Raw genomic sequence first — 22742 nt, 5'->3', positions numbered from 1 at the left:
GGGGATTCCTCTTCCCCTTGCCTGGGATTCTTGATGTGAGGATCTGTTACTCTCCCTTTTTCACGCTTACGGCACCCCTCCCTCCCAAGGACAGTCCCGTGGGTCCCTTTAGTCCCAACCACGTCTCCGCCTTTCCTACCATCTTCAGTGTGGCTGGCCTCTTCTTTACATGTAGCTCTGGAAAGTGTTTTGTTCTGCCAGTCTTCATCATTTTCTGGGTTTACACTCATGTGGGTGTTACCTAGTTGTAGCCTTAGGATGAGGTGAACTTAGGATCTTCCTACTCTTCTACCTTTCCCTGAAGTCCTCAAAGTTGACTTTCAAGTATCCTACTTTTAGTTGGGAGGTGGGTTCACAAGCGTTTAACATACTTAATAATTCTACATACGTATTCTTTATAGTTCATGTAATAGCCGACCCAATTTTGTATATATGGAACCTATTTTGTTCCTAATTCTAGCTTTGACCCTGAGTTAGGTCTGTGCTGCAGCGTTCCCTGTCTGTCCCCCGAAAGCCCTAGGTGATTGTAAATTGACTGCCGTTAAAAATACTTTAGAAACAGGTGCTTGGGTGTCTCAGTTGGTTAAGCATCAGCCTTCGGCTCAGGTCATGATCCCAGGGTCCTGGATTGGAGGCCCACATCAGGCTCCCTGCTTAGAGGGGAGTCAGCTTTTCCCTCTGCCCCACCTCCCTGCTCGTTCTCTCTCTCAAATAAAATCTTAAAAAAAAAAAAAAAAGAATACTTTAGAAACGGCTAGTTTCTACCAGAAGTTATTACACAATTGTAGAAATGGCACTTTAGGATCTCTGATTTTTTTTTTTTCTTTCTAGTTATGATCTGCAGAAACGAATTGCTGAAATGGAAACTCAAAAGGAAAAAATTCATGAAGATACCAAAGAAATTAATGAGAAGAGCAGTATATTGTCAAATGAAATGAAAGCTAAGAATAAAGCTGTAAAAGACGTAGAGAAGTAATAATCTTTTGGAAAGTATTAGAAGTATTTGGGTTGAGTTCATGTTTTTATGTGTGTGTGTTTATATAAACTTACTGCCAGCATGTAAGTGTAATGCTTTTGTCAGCATATAAAATGGTTTCCCTTTCCAAACAGAAAATAAATTAATTGCCCTGTAGCCAGTTGATTATTATAAATTGAATGTCCAACACTGGTCTTAAAATAGCAGAGGATGCTTCCCCCTAGCGGCAGAACACAATAACACAAAACATCAGAGCAAAAATAAGCATTTAACCTGACAGGTTAGTTGTCTTAAACAGTCCACAGATCTAACTGAAGTAGAAGTAGGTTACTCTAGATAGGTTTGTTTGTTTTTTAAGTCTTATCATCACCTTTCTCTGTCAGTATTCGGTGACACCAATATCTTTTACCTATGTGATTTTTTTTTTCTTTAAAATGAAGTTTTACTTAAGTTTATGGTAAACTTTCTATATCCTGACATAGTCACTCGAAAATGTAATATTTCCTATCTAGCTTAGAAGGGCTAAACAACTCTCATAATCACATCTTAATGGCTCCCTCAAATTTAGTGGAAGGTGCAGATCAGTTTGAAAATGGATAGCTGTAGGATCTTCCATCTCCTTGTAAGAGTTTGGTCACATTTACAGCAGCAGTGTCCTAGGCAGAGCATAAAACATGGCTTTAAATGAATATCCAAAATAGTGACGTAATTCTCTTTCTTTGCTAGGAAACTGAATAAAATTACAAAATTTATTGAGGAAAATAAAGCAAAATTTACACAGCTAGATTTGGAAGATGTTCAAGTTCGGGAAAAATTAAAACATGCTTCAAGTAAAGCCAAAAAACTGGAGAAACAACTTCAAAAAGATAAAGAAAAGGTAGGTTTTGAAAGAATCTGAATGTTAGATCTAATTTTCATTATTTTTCATGGATGTGCCAGTCCCTTATTTTTAAGAAAATGGGTTAGTATTCTGAATATTAAGTGTTTCAGGATTTATCTCTGAATGTGATTTTTTTTTTTTTTCCAAAGGTAAATCTTGGCATTCATTGGTCTTGAGTTTTAGAGCTTATTTTTCTGTGGCATACGTTATTAGGGAAATATTTACCAAATTAGCAATTCTATTTGATCAACAAAATAGTTTTCTTTTTCTTAGGGTAATGGTTTAAAGAGATGTTTTTGGTTATGTATTTTGAACTTTTAAAGATATTACCTGCTTCCTACAAAAATCAAGTAAAAAGTATCAGAGTAGGAGTTCCCTCTTGGAAACGAGGGAAGGGAAAGCTCAAAATTTACAAGGAGTTGATTACGCATTCTGGTCCGAACTTGTTTTTAAAGTCTCAGAATAGCTAATTTCCTAGGAGTCTCTAATAATGAATTGGGAGTCCTTCATTGTATTTTTCCAAGTGCATTTGTTTACAAAATACTTTCTGCTCAGTGTGGGAATAAATCTTGTGTGAATCAGTGTTTGAGGGTCATCATTTTGGGAAATATTGAACTCTGCTACTAGGTAATCAGGATAAACAAAATAACATGGATTTGAGAGTAACCCTTAAATTGGACAGACTAAGCCAATTATAACTTACGGAAGTATTAGCTTTTAGGCATCAAATGTCAATAAGTGGTCATTACCAAAAGGTATTAATGGAATAAGGTACTAGTCCTACATGGTGACTTTGGAAAGGTAACATGAAAGATTTTAGGATTTCAGGGAGGCCTGGGGTTATAAAAGTAATCGGTAAGTTACAATATTCCGTGAAGGACAGTCTGAGAAATTCCATGTAGTCAGAGTGTATTAATTGGTGAAGAAGGGTAATTACAGTCTGAAAATAGTGCATAAGGAAGAAAGACCTGATGGCCAGCTAGGGAGGATTTTCTTCCTTAACAAATGAGGAATTCATAGAATTCGCTTTTCTACTAAACTGAAAGCACAGAAATGCAGTAAATGGTTAAAGTATTTGCTAAAGCCGGCTAATTCTAGTCTGATTTACAAAGGAAACCACAAATTAAGAGGATGCTGAGAAATGTTTTAAATAAGTCAAATATTGATATTAGATAGTCTCAAGGCATATGCTCCTGTAAGTTTATTTTACAATCTTAGGTTGAAGAATTTAAAAGTATACCTGCCAAGAGTGAGAAGATCATAACTGAAACAACAACTCGAAACAGTGCCCTTGAGAAGGAAAAAGAGAAAGAAGAAGAAAAATTAAAAGAAGTTATGGATAGCCTTAAACAGGAAACACAAGGGCTTCAGAAAGAAAAAGAAGTAAGATTCTTTATCAGTTGGTGTTTATTTTGGTGACTTTTTTTTTTAACTTAACGTTTTTGCGTAATAGTAAAAACTGAACTGCTGGAAGAATTTTGGACTTCTAATACCTAATGTTCCTAAAAACAGCCTAGACTCTTTCCCCTTTTTGTTTTCTACTTTCCCATTTTAAAAAAGTTAAATGAGAATTTATGGTAATGGCAAGAAATGTATCCTGTCAAATATTTTCTTATATGTCATTCTTTAAGTCTGTTGATTTCATCAAATAGTCTTTTTTGTCTCCTTTTAAGTTACCAAGAAAATAATTTAATTGGTTGACACCTATGAAATCATGGAACCACACTAACCACAGGTTGATACCTACCTTTCTTTTCTCCTGTAGCACTTGTATAATAGTTTAAAACCATGGCTCTTGAGTCAGTTCTCGGTTGAAATCCTGCATCAGTCATTTATTACCTCTGATCTTGCATGGGTTGTTATGTCTCCAAGTCCTCTTCTCAAAATGGAAAAAAATATTAACATCTTGTTATCTTGTGAAAATAAAATGTACATATTTTTACGTAAAGTGCCTAGAAATAATAAACTTTAGCCACTTTAGCACTTCACTAACAAAACGAGAGTGTGAGGTGGTCATATCTGAATAGTCCTTATACCTTATTGTTCAGTCTTCCCTGCCCAACAAGAGTATAAAGCACAAAGCTTATTTATCCTTGTTTATATTCACCACAGCCTTTGACAAAACTGAGGTTATTGAGTAGAAATTATAATAGTAATTGACTTGAATTGACTTATATAAGTAAATTATGTAAGGCTTACATACATAAGTTACAGACTTCTGTACAAACTTTGTATACCTCAGTAAAGTTTTCTTGGATTTTGTGTTTTTTTTGTTTTAAGTTACAGATTTAGCAGATTCTGTTTTGGAACAGAGGCACGTTCTAATGCCACACTACAAAACTTTACAAGTAGGATGCCCATGTGATAAAATGGCAATAGATAATGCAGTAGCTTTCATGATATAATACTTTATGGATACAGGTTTTCACATTTGCCCATCTAATGCATACTGAGTACTTCTGTGTGTCTTGGCACCCTGAGTTAATGACAAAGCCAGGACATACATCCAAGTGTCTTCATTCCTCAACATAATATAGTAGCTGAAAACAGAGGTTCTACCACTTAAGAGTGATTGCATGACTTGGAGCAAGTTATTTAAACTGACCTCATTTTCCTCGAAATGAGCATGGTGATGGTATTTACCTCATGAGATTGTTACATTAAAGAATTCATACATTCAGAATAGGCCTGGAAACATCAGGAGCAGTGTGTGTATGTTAGTGTTCATGATTTTCACCATCAAACATTTAAAGTGATCATCTGATGACTTTGCACATAACCCCTGGTCCTGGACCTATTCCCTTATGTGTGAAAGGAAAGGATTGAGCTTTTCTAAGAGCCTTTCATATGCCATTATTCTAATACATAGATCCTTTCTACACAGTCAATTATAGTAGCCCATATTTTCTGCTCACTTGTCAAATAATAACTGGTGTTGAGGATTACCTGGACTTACCTTTAAAATTTACAAAGATTCTCAACATAAATATACTTGAGGAAACTTTCTGCTGAATAGTCCTTAGACCTTACCATCAGGTAAAGTAATGTAGAAAGACCATGGATCTAGAGTTTAGACTCAAGTTTTTCTTGTTTGAACCACTCTTATTGTTGTTATAATCTCCAAAATTGAGCATATTCATATCTAGTTCATTAAGCTCTTGTGAAATTAGTTGGAAAGAGACTTTGTGTAGTGAGTGAACATTGGCAACTAGGCAAAAACTACTACTCCAGTTCAAATTGTAAGAATTATTTTTGTGTATTATGTTTGTAGAATCTCTAAAGCTGAATTCAACATTTCAGCCTAGGTTTGAAAATGTATTTCAGATTTAATGGAGTCCATCATATTTCAACAGAGTCGAGAGAAAGAACTTATGGGTTTCAGCAAATTGGTAAATGAAGCACGTTCAAAGATGGATGTAGCCCAATCAGAACTTGATATCTATCTCAGTCGTCATAATACTGCGGTGTCTCAATTAAGTAAGGCCAAGGAAGCTCTAATTACAGCTTCTGAGACTCTGAAAGAGAGGAAAGCTGCAATCAGAGAAATAGAAGCAAAACTCCCTCAATCTGAACTGGAATTAAAGGAGGTAAATCTTTGCTTCTGTATTTCATCAACCCTTGTTATCAATTTATATATATTTTTTTTTCTAATTTAAACATCTGAAGTGACTGATATATTTAGATTTACCTTTTTCATTTAGTGTAATCTTCCCCAAAAGAATGGAGTTAGTGTTTCAGTATTCAGTATGAATTGAGACTATCAAGGAACTACATTCTCCCCAGAAGTGTCAAACAGTAAATAACAACTGCTACTGCCACCATTATTTCCCACAGAAATAATTTAAACAAAGTTTGTGTTTCCCTAAATCTAAGTGTAGACAGTGTATGCAGGCAGGGGTAAATGAAAAACCTAAATATATCTGTAAGAACGAATATACAAACCATCTATCTTAGTATATTTTTTCTGATTTTGAACTTAAGGATATAGTTTTGTTGTTGTTGGGACTGCATACTGTTTTAAACTAATCAAGATAGCTACCTTAGCTCATTAGGCATTCCCTTCCTTATCCTTGATGAATTAGGTCTCTAAGGAATTTCACAACTTTAATCTCCAGAGCCTCATTGGGTAAGATGGCAATAGAAAATGCTGTTTGAAGAGAAAATGTACACTATTTGGTCATTAGGGAATTTCATGACCAATTAGAATTTATTTATTTTTGATTTTTTTTTTATTTATTTGACAGAATGCAAGAGAGGGTACACAAGCAGGTGGCGGCGGGGGGAGGGAGAAGCAGGGAGCCCAGTGCGGGGCTCAGGCTCAATGCCAAAGGCAGACACTTAACTGAGCCACCCAGGCGCCCCGACCAATTAGAATTTAAATGTAAACTTAAATTATATCTAGTGATTACTTCTATCTTGCTGGTGATTCAGTTTATTTGGGGATAAATTATATTTGTAACTTGAGCTTTTACTTGATACTGTGATTGGTAATAGAGGTAATTTAAAGCCAGGAGATAGGGAGAATGTCAGAAAAAAAGTGGCTGCTCTAACTTCAGAGATCGAGAAACTGAGTTTGGGGTTTTGTGTACATGTGTATGGTTTTTCTGACATTTTTGTATAGCAATAATACTATTCACTTACCATGTTCTCTTTCATTTCAAAGCTGTGCATTTTGGGGGCGCATGGGTGGCTCAGTCGGTTGAGCATCCAACTCTTGGTTTCAGTTCGGTTGTGATCTCATGGATGACGGGATGGAGCCCCAAGTGGAAGGGGGGGAGCCCCAAGTGGAAGGGGGAGATCCACACTCAGCAGGGAGTCTGATTGAAGATTCTCTCCCTCTGACCCACCCCCTCCCCATGGGCACATGTTCTCCCTCTCTAAAATAATCTTTTTTTAAAAAAAGCTATGGTTTAAAAAAAATACATGTATAATAATAAATATAAGTATTTTTCATTATTTAGAATGCAAAGCACAGTATAACCATAGTCCTGCCCAGTAACCCATATTCTGGGTCCTGTACAAAGGTCCATTTTTGATTAATGTGGACATTAAGAATTAAGATACACTCCAGGTGCCCCAGTCAGTTAAGCATCTGCCTTCAGCTCAGGTCATGATCCTGGAGTCCTAGGATTGAATCCCACATCAGGCTCTCTGCTCAGCGGGGAGTCTTCTTCTCCCTCTGACCCTCCCCCTTCTCGTTCTCACTCTCAAATAAAATCTTTTTTTTAAAAAATGTTAAAGAATTAAGACACACTTATGCATAACTTTGTGGTGCCAAACTGGGATTTCCGCAGCCATAGCTCAACTTAGTCTATCGGTCAGTGTGCTACTAGAACCATATTGCACTTATGTTCCTTATTATTGACCCAAATAATTTATGTTCTTTAAAATCAGAAAACGCATCCATATTTCAAACCCAGTCCCAACAGTTGCAAGATGGAAATTCTGGTTCAAGTGTTTATTATTGATCTTTCCTTTTTTTATGAGGCATTGCAACTGATTCTATGTTGTGGTTGGGCATATGCTTCTGGGATTCATTTTCTTCACTTTACACTTTTAGAAAGAAAAAGAACTTCAAAAACTTACACAAGAAGAAATAAAATTAAAAAGTTTGGTTCGTGATCTTTTCCAAAAAGTTGAAGAAGCAAAGAGTTCCTTAGCAATGAATCGAAGTAGGGGGAAAGTCCTTGATGCAATAATTCAAGAAAAAAAATCTGGCAGGATTCCAGGAATATATGGAAGATTGGTAAAGTAGATTTATTTGGAAATGACTATATTTTTCTTAAGAAAGACATTGTAAATAATTTTCTTCCTTTGACTTGAACTGTAATACTAAGTTATTGTACGTGAAATAACATTTAGTTTTAAAAGATACTTATTTTTAAACGCTTTGCTCTTCAGGCATGATAAAATTCTTTGTGGTATGGGTTATCTCATTAAAAGGAAGTTTTTTCTTTTTTAGTTTCAGATAACTATCATTTTCATACCAAGAAAAAAACTAGCTAGTTGTGATAAGGAAAACTAACAAAACCACTTTATTTTTTAAAGAAATAAGAATTTGATAAATTCTGTGTTTTATACCATTATACTGAAGGTTGTGGCTGGAATGTAGGGAAATCAACAAGGGATAATATAGAAACCCAAGACTAGCAGTACTGGAGACCATTACTTACTGCCCCTGAACTTGAAGAGGGAAGGGAACTGTAGCCATGGCTAGAAGCTGGCCAGAAGGAAATGCGGAAAATATTTCAGCCCCATTCATCTCTACCATGCCATCCGTAGCTGATACTTCACATTCTCTAAAGCTAAAGAACCAAGGGAGCCAGTTAGTGTAGTTCCTTAGTCAGCCTTCCAGAGAAGGAAGCAGAAAAAGAATGATTCGTAAAGGCAAATGAAAATTACCCAGCATAGTTTCTTCCATGTCTTCATGTCAGGTGACTTCCACCTTATTTTCTTGGGAGATAATGTGATTCTATTCTTTTGCTTTCAGGGAAAAATAAAGTTAGTCTCTGGATGCTGCTTCATGGCTAATAGAGAAGTAGGCAAATGTGTTTCATCAGGACCTATATAATCTTAGCTGGCTTTCAATAATTAAAAATTTTATTATTCTAGAATTTATCTTAAGCCATAGTACTTTTATGGTTGAAAGATTTTAAAATAATATGTTTTCATGCAACAAACAGTTCTTTCATTTTGTGCTCATTAAAAATTCAAATTCTGCATATCTATAAATTTTTTTTAAAGGTATGTCTAAAAACTACTCGTGATTGCCTTTGCAGAAGGGGAAGGTTGAATGAGAGGAACACACATTTTTCATTGTGTACCCTTTTTGTATTTTTTAAACCATGCATAAGTATAGTTTTTCAAGTAAAAGTAACAAAAAAATCTGTAGAATTGTAATGAAATGATCCTGTGCCTAATTTCTTACTGATTATATGCACTGATTTTTTTTTCCTTCCTCTTAATTATTAGGGGGATTTAGGAGCAATTGATGAAAAATATGATGTTGCTATTTCATCCTGTTGTCATGCATTAGACTACATTGTTGTTGATTCTATTGATACAGCTCAAGATTGTGTGAACTTCCTTAAACGACAAAATATTGGAGTTGCAACCTTCATAGGTTTGGATAAGGTGGGTATTCATAAGCTACCTATAATTACCTGTAATTTAATTTTAAAGTGCAAATTGCTTTTTTATTTTGAACCCTAGTTTTTTTCTTTATAGTTATTTAGTGAACACCTGATGTGTTTTGAGGATTATTTTTAGGTCCTGAGGTCATATAGTTGTAGGAAAAAACCTTATAATACCTCCCCTAAAGGAATATACATTCCAATATTAGAGTGACTGGTAGCTATATTTTTCCCATCATCAGTAACTACTTTTAAAAAAACAAAACCAAAAACCTTTATGGAGATAGAATTCACAAAAAATTAAATTTGCCATTTTAAAGTATCGAGTTCAATGGGTTTTAGTATATTTATAAGGTTGTTAAACCATAACCACTAATCACAGAATATTTTCATCACCCCAAAAAGAAATCTACTTATTCACAGTTACTACCTATCTCCCACCCCCCACAACTTTTATAATCTACTTTTTTATTTACTTGTTCTGGACATTTTGTATAAATGGAATCATTCAATGTATAGGTTTTTGTGTGTGGCTTAGTTTAGATTTTCAAAATTTATCCATGTTTTAGCATATATCATCAGTTCATTCCTTTTGATTGCCAAGCTGTTCTGTTGTGTGGATGTACCACATTTTGTTTATCCATTCATCAGTGATGAACATTTGTGTTGTTTCCATGTTTTGGCTATCTGGGTAACGCTGCTATGAACATTGATATGCAGATTTTTGTGCAGACCCATGTTTTCAGCTCTCTGGTTAATACCTAGGATTAGAATTACTGGATCACCTGTTAACTGACTTTTTGAGGAACTGACACTTTCCCACTGTTGCTACACCATGTCCTACCATAATTTATAAAGCTTCCAGTTTAATAGTCTCCACGCCCTGTGTGAAGCCCAAACATGGGGCTTGAACTCTCAACCCTGAGATCAAAACCTGAGCTGAGATCAATAATTGAACACTTAACTGTGCCACCCAGGTGCCCCTTTTGTGGTTTTCATTTGCATTTCCTGATTACTAATGTTGAATATTTTTTCATGTGCCTATTGGCCATTTTGTTTATCTTTGGAGAGCTATTCAAATCCTTTACCCATTCCTTCATTAGTTTATTTGTCTTACTAAGTTGTAAGAGTTTTGTTTTATGTATTTTGGGTGCAAATCTCTTGTCAGATATATAATTTGCAAATGTTTTCTCCCATTCTGTGGGTTGTCTTCCCTTTCTTGATGGTTTCCTCTGAAGCACAATTTTTCTAAATTTTGATAAAGCCTAATTTTTTTTTAATTTGGTTTCTTATGTTTTGTCTGTCATATCTAAGAAACTACATAATCCAATGTAAAGTTTTGACATTTAGGTTTTTAATCCATGTTAATTTTATAATACAGTAAAGGGTCTAATTCTGTCCTTGGATGTGGATGTCCAGTTGTTCCAGCACCAGTTGTTGGAAAGACTATTCTTTCCCCATTGAATTTACTTGGCATCCTTGTCAGTCAATTGACCATAAATGTAAGGGTTTATTTCTGGACTCTTCATTTATCTGTATGTCCATCCTTGCATTAGTACACACTGTCTTAATTACTGTAGTTTTGTAAAAAGGTTTGAAATCAGGAGTCCTCTAATTTTGATCCTTTCTTTCTTAAGTAGGCTCCACCTCCAGCGTGGAGCCCAGTACAGGGCTAGAACGCACAACCCTGATGTCCAGCGTCGGATGCTTAACTGAGCCTCCCAGGCACCCGAATTTTGTTCTTTGATATCAAGATTGTTTTGGTATTCTGAGTCCCTGTAATTTCCATATGAATTTTAAGATCAGCTGGTCCGTTTCAGGGCGGGGGGTGGGGGGTTGTGGGTAACTGGGATTTTGATGCCCGTTGCATTGAATCTGTAGATCAATTTGTGTGGTATTGCCATCTTAATAATTTTAAACCTTAACAGTCCGTGAACTGAGGATGTCTTCCATTTATTTGGGTCTAAATCCATACCATAATATTTTATAGCCTTTACAGTTTTTGTGTTTCTTCTGTCAAATTCCTGTTTTGGAGGTTTTCTGTCCTAAATATGACATTATAAATGAAATTTTTAAATCTCATTTTTAGGTTATTCATTACTAGTGCGTAGAAATAATAATTTTTGTATACTGGTTCTGTATCTTACAGCTTTGCTAAAATATTAGGTTTAATAGTTTTGTGTGTGTGTATTCCCTAGGATTTTATATATCACCCGGGAATAGAATTTTACACTAAGTCTTTTAAAATAATAGTAAAATAATACTCAATTATGCAGATATTCAGAACCTTATATACATGTTCTTACATGATACATATGTATGTATGTTACTTACATAAATGATACCTGAAAGAAATGATTTTTTTTTTTTTTTAAACTTTAGATGACTGTATGGGCAAATAAAATGACCAAAATTCAAACTCCTGAAAATACTCCTCGGTTATTTGATTTAGTAAAAGTAAAAGATGAGAAAATTCGTCAAGCTTTTTACTTTGCTTTACGGGATACCTTAGTTGCTGACAACTTAGATCAAGCCACAAGAGTAGCATATCAAAAAGATAGAAGATGGAGAGTGGTGACATTACAGGGGCAAATCATAGAACAGTCAGGTAATCATTTTTTTTCCTGCCATTGAGTTTATTTCACCTTGTTAGGGGAGACAACTAAGTCTTACTTCTGTTCTGTAGGTACAATGACTGGTGGTGGAAGCAAAGTAATGAAAGGAAGGATGGGCTCATCAGTTGTTGAAATCTCGGAACAAGAGGTCAGTATATATAAAATTATAGTCAGACCTTTTTATTAAGCTTATTGATGTGTAACATACATACTATAAAATTCAGCCTAAGTGAACTCAGATTTTAAGTTAACAGATTGAATTTTGTATAAATGACGTAAGATGTGGGAATCTTTTTAAATATAAAGCCCTTTAAAGCTCTAAAAATAAAACATGTTAATTAGAAAGTATATGCTCAACATATGTATCTTTCTCGTATTACATTTGGATCATATGGATATTTCATAATTTAACCACCCACTTATTATTTGACATTTAATGTTTTTTCACATACAGTTATCGCTGCAGTGCGTAATTGTTTTTTCTGTTTCAAAATAAGTATAGCAAAGACTTATGAAAATTTCTAAACTTTATTTCAAAATATTTGACATAACCCCAAGTATATGAGAATGTCAGAATGTCCAGAAAAAACTTCTGTGTTCTGTCATCCTCTTGGAACACTACACTTTTTTATTCCTTAAAAACATATACTTCGATGTCCTGGATACTGAACTTTTTCCAAAGAGGTGTACTTTTTTTTTTTCTTCACATTTTGAAATAGTTGCTATCCTTCCACTTAAAAATTTTCATGGTGTAAAAGGTAACTATATACAGCACTTAAAATTATCTTCCCCTTTAGATTCTGTGGTATGGAAATTAGTTTGACCAGCTCCTAAGCTTTAGGATTGGGAATTATACTGGGTTTTTGGTTTTATTCTAGTCTTTAAAATCAGAAATTTCAATTTTCTTCATTCATAGGTTGATTTGGCTGCTAATCTGAAATGACTCTTGAAGTAAACTTATTTCACTGGTATTCTTTGTAGGTAAATAGAATGGAATTGCAATTGGAGAGAGACTCTCAAAAATCAGTGCAAATCCAGGAACAGAAAGTACAATTGGAAGAAGCAGTAGTTAAGTTGAGGCATAATGAACGAGAAATGAAGAATACACTAGAAAAATTTACTGCAAGCATCCAGGTACTCTTTTGTCAATATTAGCTAAAACTGTTGGAATTCAGTAGCATTTGGCAGAAGCGTTTTGTTTGCTTATGATTTTAGAATATTAAGGAGGAGAGTGGGTCCCTAGACGGAAGTCCTGTGTCTTGATTTCATTTCCCTGAGTACTAATGGATAAATGCCCTGTTGCAGTTTTGCTCTAACCATAGCTGTTCTTGGTTTCCATTTATACTCCATGGAGTCTTCCCTTAACACCTGTGTGAGCCTTTATTTTCATTCTCTTTTCAAAGTAGAATGCTTCTTAATTATGGAAAAGCATTGCATACTCACTGCTTAAAAAAACAAAACAGTTTGCAGAAAATACCCACAAGATTATCACCCTTAATTTTTATGTATATGCTTCAACTTTTTAATAGAAATACTTAGTCTTTGTGTATGTGTTTATATTTATGGTAGATATGGATATATACATAGATTTTTAATGAGTCATACTAACTTTTCCAGTAAATCGTGGTTTTCTTTCCAAGTCAATGTAAATTTACTATGTTTGAAGCTGCATTTCAGCATTTTGTTTGTATCACAATTTGATAAATGCTTTTCCATGTTATGAATATTCCTGTTTAAAATACCCTTGTCAGGGGCACCTGACTGGCTCAGTCAGTGGAGCATGAGACTCTTTATCTCAGAGTTGTGAGTTCAAACCCCAGGTTGGGTGTAGAGATTACTTAAAATCTTTAAAATAAATAAATAAAATATCCTTCTTAGATATATCTTTATACACTCATCCAATTATTAACTTAGGTTAGAGTCCTAAAATTATTACCCACTATGTGTACAGTGTTTAAGGCATTATTGCATAATGTCAAATTGTTCTCAAAAGGATGATTCTGATTCATTTACTTTTAGTAGCATATGCAAGTAATTGTTTTTCCAAGTCTGAACGCTAGGTACAGTCTTCAGTATATTGTAAGTTTGCTAATCTGCACCAGAAAATGGCATTTTAACTTGTTTTTGTGATGAATTACAAATTTCATGTGTTTGTTGGCCTTCTTCATGTTTTCTGCCCTTTTCCTGTTAGTATTTTCTCCTTAAAGATTTTAAGTGTCTTTATTTCATTCAGAATGTTTGAGGCAAATGTTATTAGTACGTTAAAATATTGACCTATGTTAAAACATTTCTGTAGCGTTTATCAGAGCAAGAAGAATATTTGAATGTCCAAGTTAAGGAACTTGAAGCTAATGTACTTGCTACAGCCCCTGACAAAAAAAAGCAGAAATTACTAGAAGAAAATGTTAATGTTTTCAAAACAGGTATGTTTAAGGATACGTGCTTATACATGCTTTCTTTTTTTTTTTTTTTTGAGATTGTCAGAAATAAGTTTTTAATGTTCGAAATGTTTAAACATAGCAGTTTAAAAAATTGCAGTCACGTACCTCTGTGCAAGGCACTGCTCTGTTTCATGGTTTCTATTATTTTGTTCTTAAAAGGTTATAAAGTAAATACTATTAAGTACTTCATTTGACTGATAAGAAAACTGAAGCACGGAATGATTTATATAATTTTCCTAAGGTCATATAGCATGTGGTGATAGAGGAATTGAGGACCAAGGCAATCTGATTCCAGAACCCGTGCTCTTAATTTTATACTTTATATATTTGGCGCAGTCCTTATCCTTCAAAATAGTAGTTATTTTATAGATTTAGGAAACTGAGTATCACTTAAACAAAAGCATACAGGAAATAAGTGGTATACACATGAAGAAAAACAGTCTTTGAAAACTTAGAAAACATGTTTTTCCTTCCAGAACTTTTTCTTCTTGTGTACATGTAAATATGTTAAGTGTTCCACCAATATCATAAAGCAGGAAAGGGAATTCATAGGCTTATAGCCAGAATTGGCTTTGAAATTGAAGTCCCCTGATTATGTACTTCAGCAGCCCTGCTTCTCTTTCCATGTTGGATTCAATCAAACATAGATGTGCATCTTATTGCAGGAGGAAGGCATAATGGGTTATGATGACAGAGCCCTTCCTGACTTAAAATATTTTAGGTAGTGACTCCAAACACTGTAAGCCTTTTGTCACATCCTCAAGAAAGACCCCTGTTATGGTTCAGTTTGAGCCCAGGAGGACAAATACTGATTGTCCAAATGCTCCAAAAATGACGGTTTTCTTCCAAAAGAAAAAGAGGTAAAAAGATGTTAAGTAGACACGTCCACTGTGCACATTGAATATTCACCAGTTACCCATATTAACTTTTTTACTTTTGTGGTCCTGCATTTTTGTCTGAATTTTTAATATTAAGATATTCACTCAAATAGCATCTGCTATTGGCTGTGGCCAGGTTTGTTTTAGGTGCTGGTGATTGAGCAAAATGAACAAAATGAGGTCCCTCTATTTAAGGACCTCACACTTCAGATGAGGAAACTAAACATACTGCATTTTATACTGGTTCGTGCTAAGTGACAATAAAACAAGGATTAACAGCACAGGGTATGGGAATCAGACAGAGTGGTAAGATGGACCTCTACTAGAGATACTTGAGCAGAGAGACCCAACAGAAGTGTGAGTGCTAACTATGTGATACTTGGAAAAAGCATTCGAAGATCATAGAGGGAGGAGTAAGTACAAAGGCCCTGAGGCAGGAGTATGCTGGGAGTCCCTAGGAACACAAGGAAGCCAGAGTGGCTAAAGTAAAGGAAGAATCCAGATAATGTAGGGCCTTACAGGCCAGAAGCCACTGGAGAGTGATGTACAGGGAAGTAGCATTATCTGACAGGATTTTTTTTTCCTTGCATTTATTTTGGATCTATATTTTGTTATTGCGGACACATTGACTTAACCCACGCTCCTCTTTGCCCACACATACCCACAGTATTTTTTGTGACTGCTTTCATGGTACCCAGTTGTCAACTGAGAGACCAAAAATGTATATCTGTGTCATTTATAACAGCTCTTTAACAGAGACTGCAGGAATCTATATTTCATTCTTATTTGAAAAGGAAGCCTTGACTTTATTAAGGGCCATATATATATATAAGCTCTTCTGGAAATACTGGGTATTCATAGACTGTGTTAATGTTTACTCTGAAGGACCCATTTCTGCAAGTATATCTTTAAATATTTCATTTTACATTAATTTAAAATCTTAGAAATATTTAATGCCTAGAGAATAAAGGGAGCAAGGTGGTTATAGAATGACTTCAACATTACAGATTAGGGGCGCACCTGGGTGGCTCAGTAGTTAGGCATCTGCCTTCGGCTCAGGTCACGGTCCCAGGGTCCTGGAATTGAGCCCTGCATCGGGCTCTCTGCTTGGCGGGAAGCCTGCTTCTCCCTCTCCCACTCCCCCTGCTTGTGTTCCCTCTCTCGCTGTGTCTTTCCCTGTCAAATAAATAAAATCTTTAAAAAAAAAAAATTACAGATTATATACATCACAGTTTTTCCCTCCTACTTCTAATAGACATGCTACTATAGATACTTTTTTTAAAAATGCACGGTAGATTACTTGAAAACAAGGAAGAAAATGTTCTAAAAGTGGGAACCTTTGTAGGGATATTCTGGCCCATCCCCCAAGTGTAAGTTGTGGTGCCAGCCCCCCGTAGTAGCTGGTATTTTATCCCATGAGTGAGCAGAACATACAGGCAGCCTAATGAAATTTTGATTAAGAGAATATTGACACTGTAAGCAAAACAATTCATTCAATAGAGTACTGGGGGTGTGGAGATTACTAGTGTTGACAATATAGAACTTTAAAATGTGTATATTTAATATCCTTAGGATAAAAGGGGGATACAGAAGACCAAAAAAGGGCAGAAGTTGTTTTGTTTTAGGAGCCAAGTGGTGATTTCAGAAATGTGAAAAATTAGTTGTTGGAATTAAATTCAGTAGATGGACTGAGGGGCACCTGGGTGGCTCATTCAGTTAAGTGTCCAACTCTTGATTTTGGTTCAGGTCAATGAGATCTCAGCTCTGGGTCATGAGATCAAGCTCCCTGCGAGGCATGGAGCCTGCTCAAGATTCTCTCTGCCTCTCCCTCTACTCCCCCACTCCACTTGCTTGCTTGCTTTCTCTCTTAAAAAAAAAAAAAAAAAAAAAAAAAAAGGCACCTGGGTGGCTCAGTTGGTTAAGCGACTGCCTTCGGCTCAGGTCATGATCCTGGAGTCCTGGGATCAAGTCCCACATCAGGCTCCCTGCTCAGCAGGGAGTCTGCTTTTCCCTCTGACCTCTTCCCTCTCGTGCTCTCTATCTCTCATTCTCTCTCTCTCAAATGAATAAATAAAATCTTTAAAAAAATATAGATAGATGGGCTGAAAGAATTCTTTGATGATGTAGGACAAAAACATAGAAATGGTAAATTATAAGATTTGGAGATTTGTTGCAATTCCAATCTACCTGACAGAGAAGAGACAATGGAGGGGAAATTAAGTCCTCATCCAATCCTGTTCTCAGTACATCCTACCTCCTCCTCTGCCAAATGCCCATATTCCTATAGAAGCTTTGTGGGACTCTTTCCATAAGTTAGCTCAGTGTTTCTGTTTACCTTTCTAGATATAAGAATTCTTTTTTAAATTTTTTAAGATTTTATTCATTTATTTATTTGAGAGAGCACAAGCATAGGAAAGGGCAGAGGGAGAGGGAGAAGCAGGCTTCCCGCTGAGCAAGGAGCCCAACGCTGGGCTCTCTCCCAGGACCCTGGGATCATGACCTGAGCCAAAGGCAAGAGGCTCACCCCACTGAGCCACCCTGGCGCCCCTATAAGTATTCTTAATAGCTTGAACTCCTCGCCTTTTTGTCACCTTTCATTCTTCCTATATTGTATAGTGAGTAGAATTTATATATGATGGGTGCCTGGGTGGTTCAGTTGGTTATAAACATCCAACTCTTGATTTTGACTCAGGTCACGGTCTCAGGGTTGTGAGATTAAGCCCTGCGTCAGGCTCTGTGCTGGCCGTGGAGCCTGCTTGAGATTCTCTTTCCCTCTGCCACTGCTCCACTGCTGCGCTGCGGCCTTCCCCCACCCCCACCATGTACATGAAAACACTCTCTTAGGGAAAAAAAAAAGTGGAGAATAGAATCCACTCTGGCTAGTGTAACTGTAATTTATGTAGTGCATGCATGTGTTTAAGAGCGCATTGGATTGTTTACAGAATCATCGGGATGACTAAAGGAAATTTTAGGTTGAACAATGAAGAATAACTTCTAGAGCTATTGTAAAGAACCATCAAAGTCTATACTGCCTCTTAGACAATTGGAAAGTCCTCTCTCAAATTGGGAAGGTGTCACTGCAACTACCAACAACAGGAGCACATTGCACCTACTGTAATTCACACTGTCCAAGTTAGTGCTGCTGCCTGACAATACTCATAAAGCTTTTGACTGGATACCAGAACTTCTAATGCCGACAATAAAAGGCAAATTTCTTTGACTGCTTGCCGATATATCATGTATGCCTTCCAAATTATGTGAATTCTTTCAGTTGAATGGCCCCAAATTATATCTGAACCCTAGATATGAGGGAATCTGGGAAATGTAACTTTTAGTTTTCTCTGCCAGAGAAAAGTGCCAGTTCATCCTGTCTCCCCCACTTTGTTACAACATGTGAGGGAGAACTTTAAGTTTAGGTTAGCAGAATAAAATAACCAGTTTTTCTTTTTACACAGGCAAGTTAATAGGCACATAGTCTGAGGGTAAAAATCATTGAGACTAATAGTCAAAGAAGTACCTAAGAAAAAGTTGCAAAGATTTTTGAGAAGAACCTCAGGGCATGAAGCCGTTAAGAAATAAGTGGGTTATGCTATGGCTAAGCCAGAGAATTTAGCCATGTGTGGTTATAATACCATTTGTTTTGAGATAGGGTGTTCTGGTTTTTTTGAGATACACTTTTCCCTATATGTCTAAAATTTGTTTTGCACACATCAGGTTAAGTCCTATGACTGAAGAAATTTACTAGTAAGTGATTGTGAACCTAGAAACACAAACTGAGTTCTTTTTTTTATTTCAGAATATGACAGTGTGGCTGAGAGAGCTGGAAAAGTAGAAGCTGAGGTTAAAAGATTACACAATATCATCGTAGAAATCAATAACCATAAACTCAAGGCCCAACAAGACAAACTTGATAAAATAAATAAGCAATTAGATGAATGTGCTTCTGCTATTACTAAAGCCCAAGTAGCAATCAAGACTGCTGACAGGTAGAGTATGTCTGCTACCCTAAGCTGTTGCCTCCATGTTGGAAAAGGGGTTTATACTTAAATTTAGTGTCCTTTAAACATTTCTCCTGTTACTTAATTAAGCCTATCTGACATGTTTTTATCTAATAGGACTTTAAGTAAAGGGACACCTATAAACATTTATTTTTGGTGACCATTTTTGTGTGTGTGTATGTTTTAAGTGGTAAACAGGTATGCCTTGGCAAAGTATAGTTCTGTAACTACCCACTTGTATGCACATAAAAATCTGTTTTATTTCTCTGGCTTAGGGTAGTTAGATGGTTATTTAAGTAGATCTAGATCTAGGAGAATAAGAGGCAAAATTGTCTTGGTAACTTAGTTTTTAGTTAATTGGATTATTCCATTGTCTTAACCATTCATAGGTCTTGTTCTTAAATTTTTAGAGTATTGGTGTTTCTAGATAATTAAAGCTAAATACGTATATAAAACGTTAAAATGTAAGTAACTTTTATCTTGTTAATTTGTTATAATTTTATCTAGTTAAGTTACTCTAGTGTCTGGCTCAAACGTAGATAAAGCACTAATAAGCCATTTGTTTGTTAGGAGCAGAAGTCTGCCTAAACACACTGGTCAAAGTAGAAGTAAATTTTATTAAGGGAAAAAACGGTCATTTTTCCCCTCCCTGGGAAACACGTGTTGCCCTAACTGGGAGGTATTACTTATTTGAAGGTATAGCTTCATGGGTGTAGAGATTTAAGAATCTCCAATCAGATAAGAAAATGACAAGACTATAATAATAAAATGGACAACTTTGCTTTATGGTCTAAGTTTCATTAATTTATACTCAGAGTTTAATAAAATATACAACATCCCAGAAGTGTATGTATAACATAAAAACCATTTCAAGGATGGTTTATTTAGTAAATCATAAATTTTAAATTGTGATAGTAAAATCTCTCATTAATGTCATGAAGTTTTTTGGTAAACTTTCATAAGCAGGATAACAAATCCCATGTTAGCACATTTTTAATGTATCATTTTGCTTGTTTAGAAATCTTAAAAAAGCACAAGACTCAGTCTTTCGCACAGAAAAAGAAATAAAAGACACTGAGAAAGAAGTAGATGATTTAACAGCAGAACTAAAAAGTCTTGAGGACAAAGCAGCAGAGGTCGTAAAGAACACAAATGCTGCAGAGGTAAGACTTGGAGATGGGAGTGAATGGTATTTGGAGCAATTCAAGGATTTGGATATATGACATCAGTACTCAAAAGCTTAAAACTCAATAGCTTAGTAAGTACCCAATAGCTTAAAATTTTTATAGCTATAGTTAACATTTATTTGTAGAATAAAAATATGAGTACTGTAACTTTTCCAAAAGTAAACTTTTAAAATGGAAGGGGCATAGGGAGCGATTGCTAATTTCTTCATCTCTGTAATGTAAAAATACCTGTTCTTTCCATTTGGGAAGGTCTTATCTATAGTAGTAGTTCTTGGTTTTTAGGAGTCCTTACCAGAGATCCAAAAAGAACATCGTAATCTACTTCAAGAACTAAAAACAATTCAAGAAAATGAACATGCTCTTCAAAAAGATGCACTTAGTATTAAGTTGAAACTTGAACAAATAGATGGTCACATGGCTGAACATAATTCTAAAATAAAATATTGGCAAAAAGAGGTAAGATGGTTACCCTTTAAATGTCACTTTAAAATATCCTTTACGAAAAAGTTGTGTTTCTTGTTTCTATTTTGTATTTTTGAGATGTTGTGATTCTTAATTCCCAGAGATAATCATTTCTCAGGATTATAGAATACATAATGAACAATATATAGTAACTTATATATATAGACAATTCTGGGTAATGGTTCATTTTCACCCCAGGGCTGATTCAGAGATTTAACAAAAGGCTACATGAACACTTTGGAACACTACAATTATTTTTCTTGATGTCCTTTGAAAAATAAATGCTACAGAAATTAGCCACAATTCCTTAGTATATATTGTTTTAGTAGATAGGTAATTTGTCATATTGTGATTTTTTTTTTTAAACAATGAATTATAGTTCTGTGCCTTCCCTAACGCTCATCTTAATTGAACTTTTAGATTTCAAAAATATCATTGCACCCCATAGAAGATAGTCCTCTTGAAGAGATTGCAGTTTTAAGCCCAGAGGATCTTGAAGCAATCAAGAACCCAGATTCTATAACAAATCAAATTGCACTTTTAGAAGCCCAGTGTCATGAAATGAAACCAAACCTTGGTGCCATTGCAGAGTATAAAAAGAAGGTATGAATAAACTGTTAATGACTTAGTCTGAAATTTTTAGTCCTTAGCCTCAATTGTGAATTTTAATTTATATAATTAGCAGTTTTAACTCTCATCTCAAGAGTAACTGAATAGATGTTTTTCTCATATTTTTTTTCCATAGGAAGAATTATATTTACAGCGGGTAGCAGAATTAGACAAAATTACTTATGAAAGAGATCAGTTTAGACAGGCATATGAAGATCTTCGGAAACAAAGGCTTAATGAATTCATGGCAGGTTTTTATATAATAACAAATAAATTAAAGGAAAATTACCAAATGCTAACTTTGGGAGGTGATGCTGAACTGGAGCTTGTAGACAGCTTGGATCCTTTCTCTGAAGGAATCATGTTCAGGTTTGTAATTATACTGAGTTTTGGTTTTTTTTTTTTAAGATTTTATTTATTTGACACAGCGAGAGAGGGAACATAAGCAGGGGGAGTGGGAGAGGGAGAAGCAGGCTTCCCACGGAGCAGGGAGCCCGATGCGGGGCTCGATCCTGGGACCCTGGGATCATGACCTGAGCTGAAGGCAGACGCTCAACTACTGAGCCACCCAGGCGCCCCTATACTGAGTTTTAGATTCTCTTGTTACATATCTCTACATAATCTCCAAATTGTCATTTTTTAAGGGTGGGATATGAAGGTTAGCTCTCCAGCTTGTTTTATTTGATGGTAAATAATAATTTGTTTACATATTGGCAGTTTACAGCATAAATTCTGGGCAAGCAGCGGGCGCCTGGGTGGCTCAGTTGGTTAAGCAACTGCCTTCGGCTCAGGTCATGATCCTGGAGTCCCGGGATTGAGTCCCGCATCCAGCTCCCTGCTCAGCAGGGACTCTGCTTCTCCCTCTGACCCTCCCCCCCCCTCATTCTCGCTCAAATAAATAAAATCTTCTTTAAAAAAATAAAATTCTGGGCAAGCAGCAAATAATTTTACACAATATTTGTCTAGTTCATCTTTTTAAATTTTTGAGCCATTTCAGTTTAACATTAGGATTTTAAAATTGCAAAGGAAAAAAAATGCACTGGAAACAGAAGAATAGCAAGAAGCGTTCACTGGCTTACTGTTTAAATCTTAAAATTTTGGTAGGTGTTCATTCTCCAATAACATTTTTATAAAATAACCCCAAAAAAGTTTAGATCTGTGAAAAGCAAATTAGAGATCCCCAAAGAAGATGGTAGAAGCCAGTTATGGAAAACAAATCATGAAGTCTTTAACTTTGCAAGTAATCTAAGAAGAGATTTTCTTTTAATTCAGTGTTCGACCACCTAAGAAAAGTTGGAAGAAGATCTTCAATCTTTCAGGAGGAGAGAAAACACTTAGTTCTTTGGCTTTAGTATTTGCTCTTCACCACTACAAACCTACTCCTCTGTACTTCATGGATGAGATTGATGCAGCCCTTGATTTTAAAAATGTGTCCATTGTTGCATTTTATATATATGTAAGTAATCATTTAGAGGTTTTCATTCTGAGAATTTTATAATGATACACATGGAATTCATTGACTTATTTCTTACCTTTGAGCTTTTCCCCTGTACTCTTAGTACC

At 35.5% G+C, this 22742-nt stretch overlaps 1 protein-coding gene across 1 annotated transcript in view; it reads left to right on the top strand.

The window, feature by feature from the left end:
* The window catches only part of SMC4 (structural maintenance of chromosomes 4), a 40202-nt gene that overhangs the window by 15044 nt on the left and 2416 nt on the right, over nucleotides 1–22742 (top strand). The window contains exons 8-23 of the mRNA XM_028103113.2: nucleotides 832–972; nucleotides 1703–1853; nucleotides 3075–3239; nucleotides 5210–5443; nucleotides 7417–7602; nucleotides 8829–8990; nucleotides 11372–11597; nucleotides 11676–11752; nucleotides 12586–12738; nucleotides 13901–14027; nucleotides 18720–18909; nucleotides 19940–20084; nucleotides 20391–20564; nucleotides 20991–21173; nucleotides 21316–21548; nucleotides 22452–22635. Coding sequence (XP_027958914.2) covers nucleotides 832–972; nucleotides 1703–1853; nucleotides 3075–3239; nucleotides 5210–5443; nucleotides 7417–7602; nucleotides 8829–8990; nucleotides 11372–11597; nucleotides 11676–11752; nucleotides 12586–12738; nucleotides 13901–14027; nucleotides 18720–18909; nucleotides 19940–20084; nucleotides 20391–20564; nucleotides 20991–21173; nucleotides 21316–21548; nucleotides 22452–22635 — 2731 coding nt within the window. The remainder of the gene's footprint in view (nucleotides 1–831; nucleotides 973–1702; nucleotides 1854–3074; nucleotides 3240–5209; nucleotides 5444–7416; nucleotides 7603–8828; nucleotides 8991–11371; nucleotides 11598–11675; nucleotides 11753–12585; nucleotides 12739–13900; nucleotides 14028–18719; nucleotides 18910–19939; nucleotides 20085–20390; nucleotides 20565–20990; nucleotides 21174–21315; nucleotides 21549–22451; nucleotides 22636–22742) is intronic.

Source organism: Eumetopias jubatus, unplaced genomic scaffold, assembly GCF_037043125.1.
Source record: "Eumetopias jubatus isolate StellerSeaLion01/CBP00866 unplaced genomic scaffold, mEumJub1_p1.0 scaffold_1, whole genome shotgun sequence".
Taxonomy (NCBI): domain Eukaryota; kingdom Metazoa; phylum Chordata; class Mammalia; order Carnivora; family Otariidae; genus Eumetopias; species Eumetopias jubatus.
This window is presented reverse-complemented; position numbering and strand designations above follow the sequence as displayed.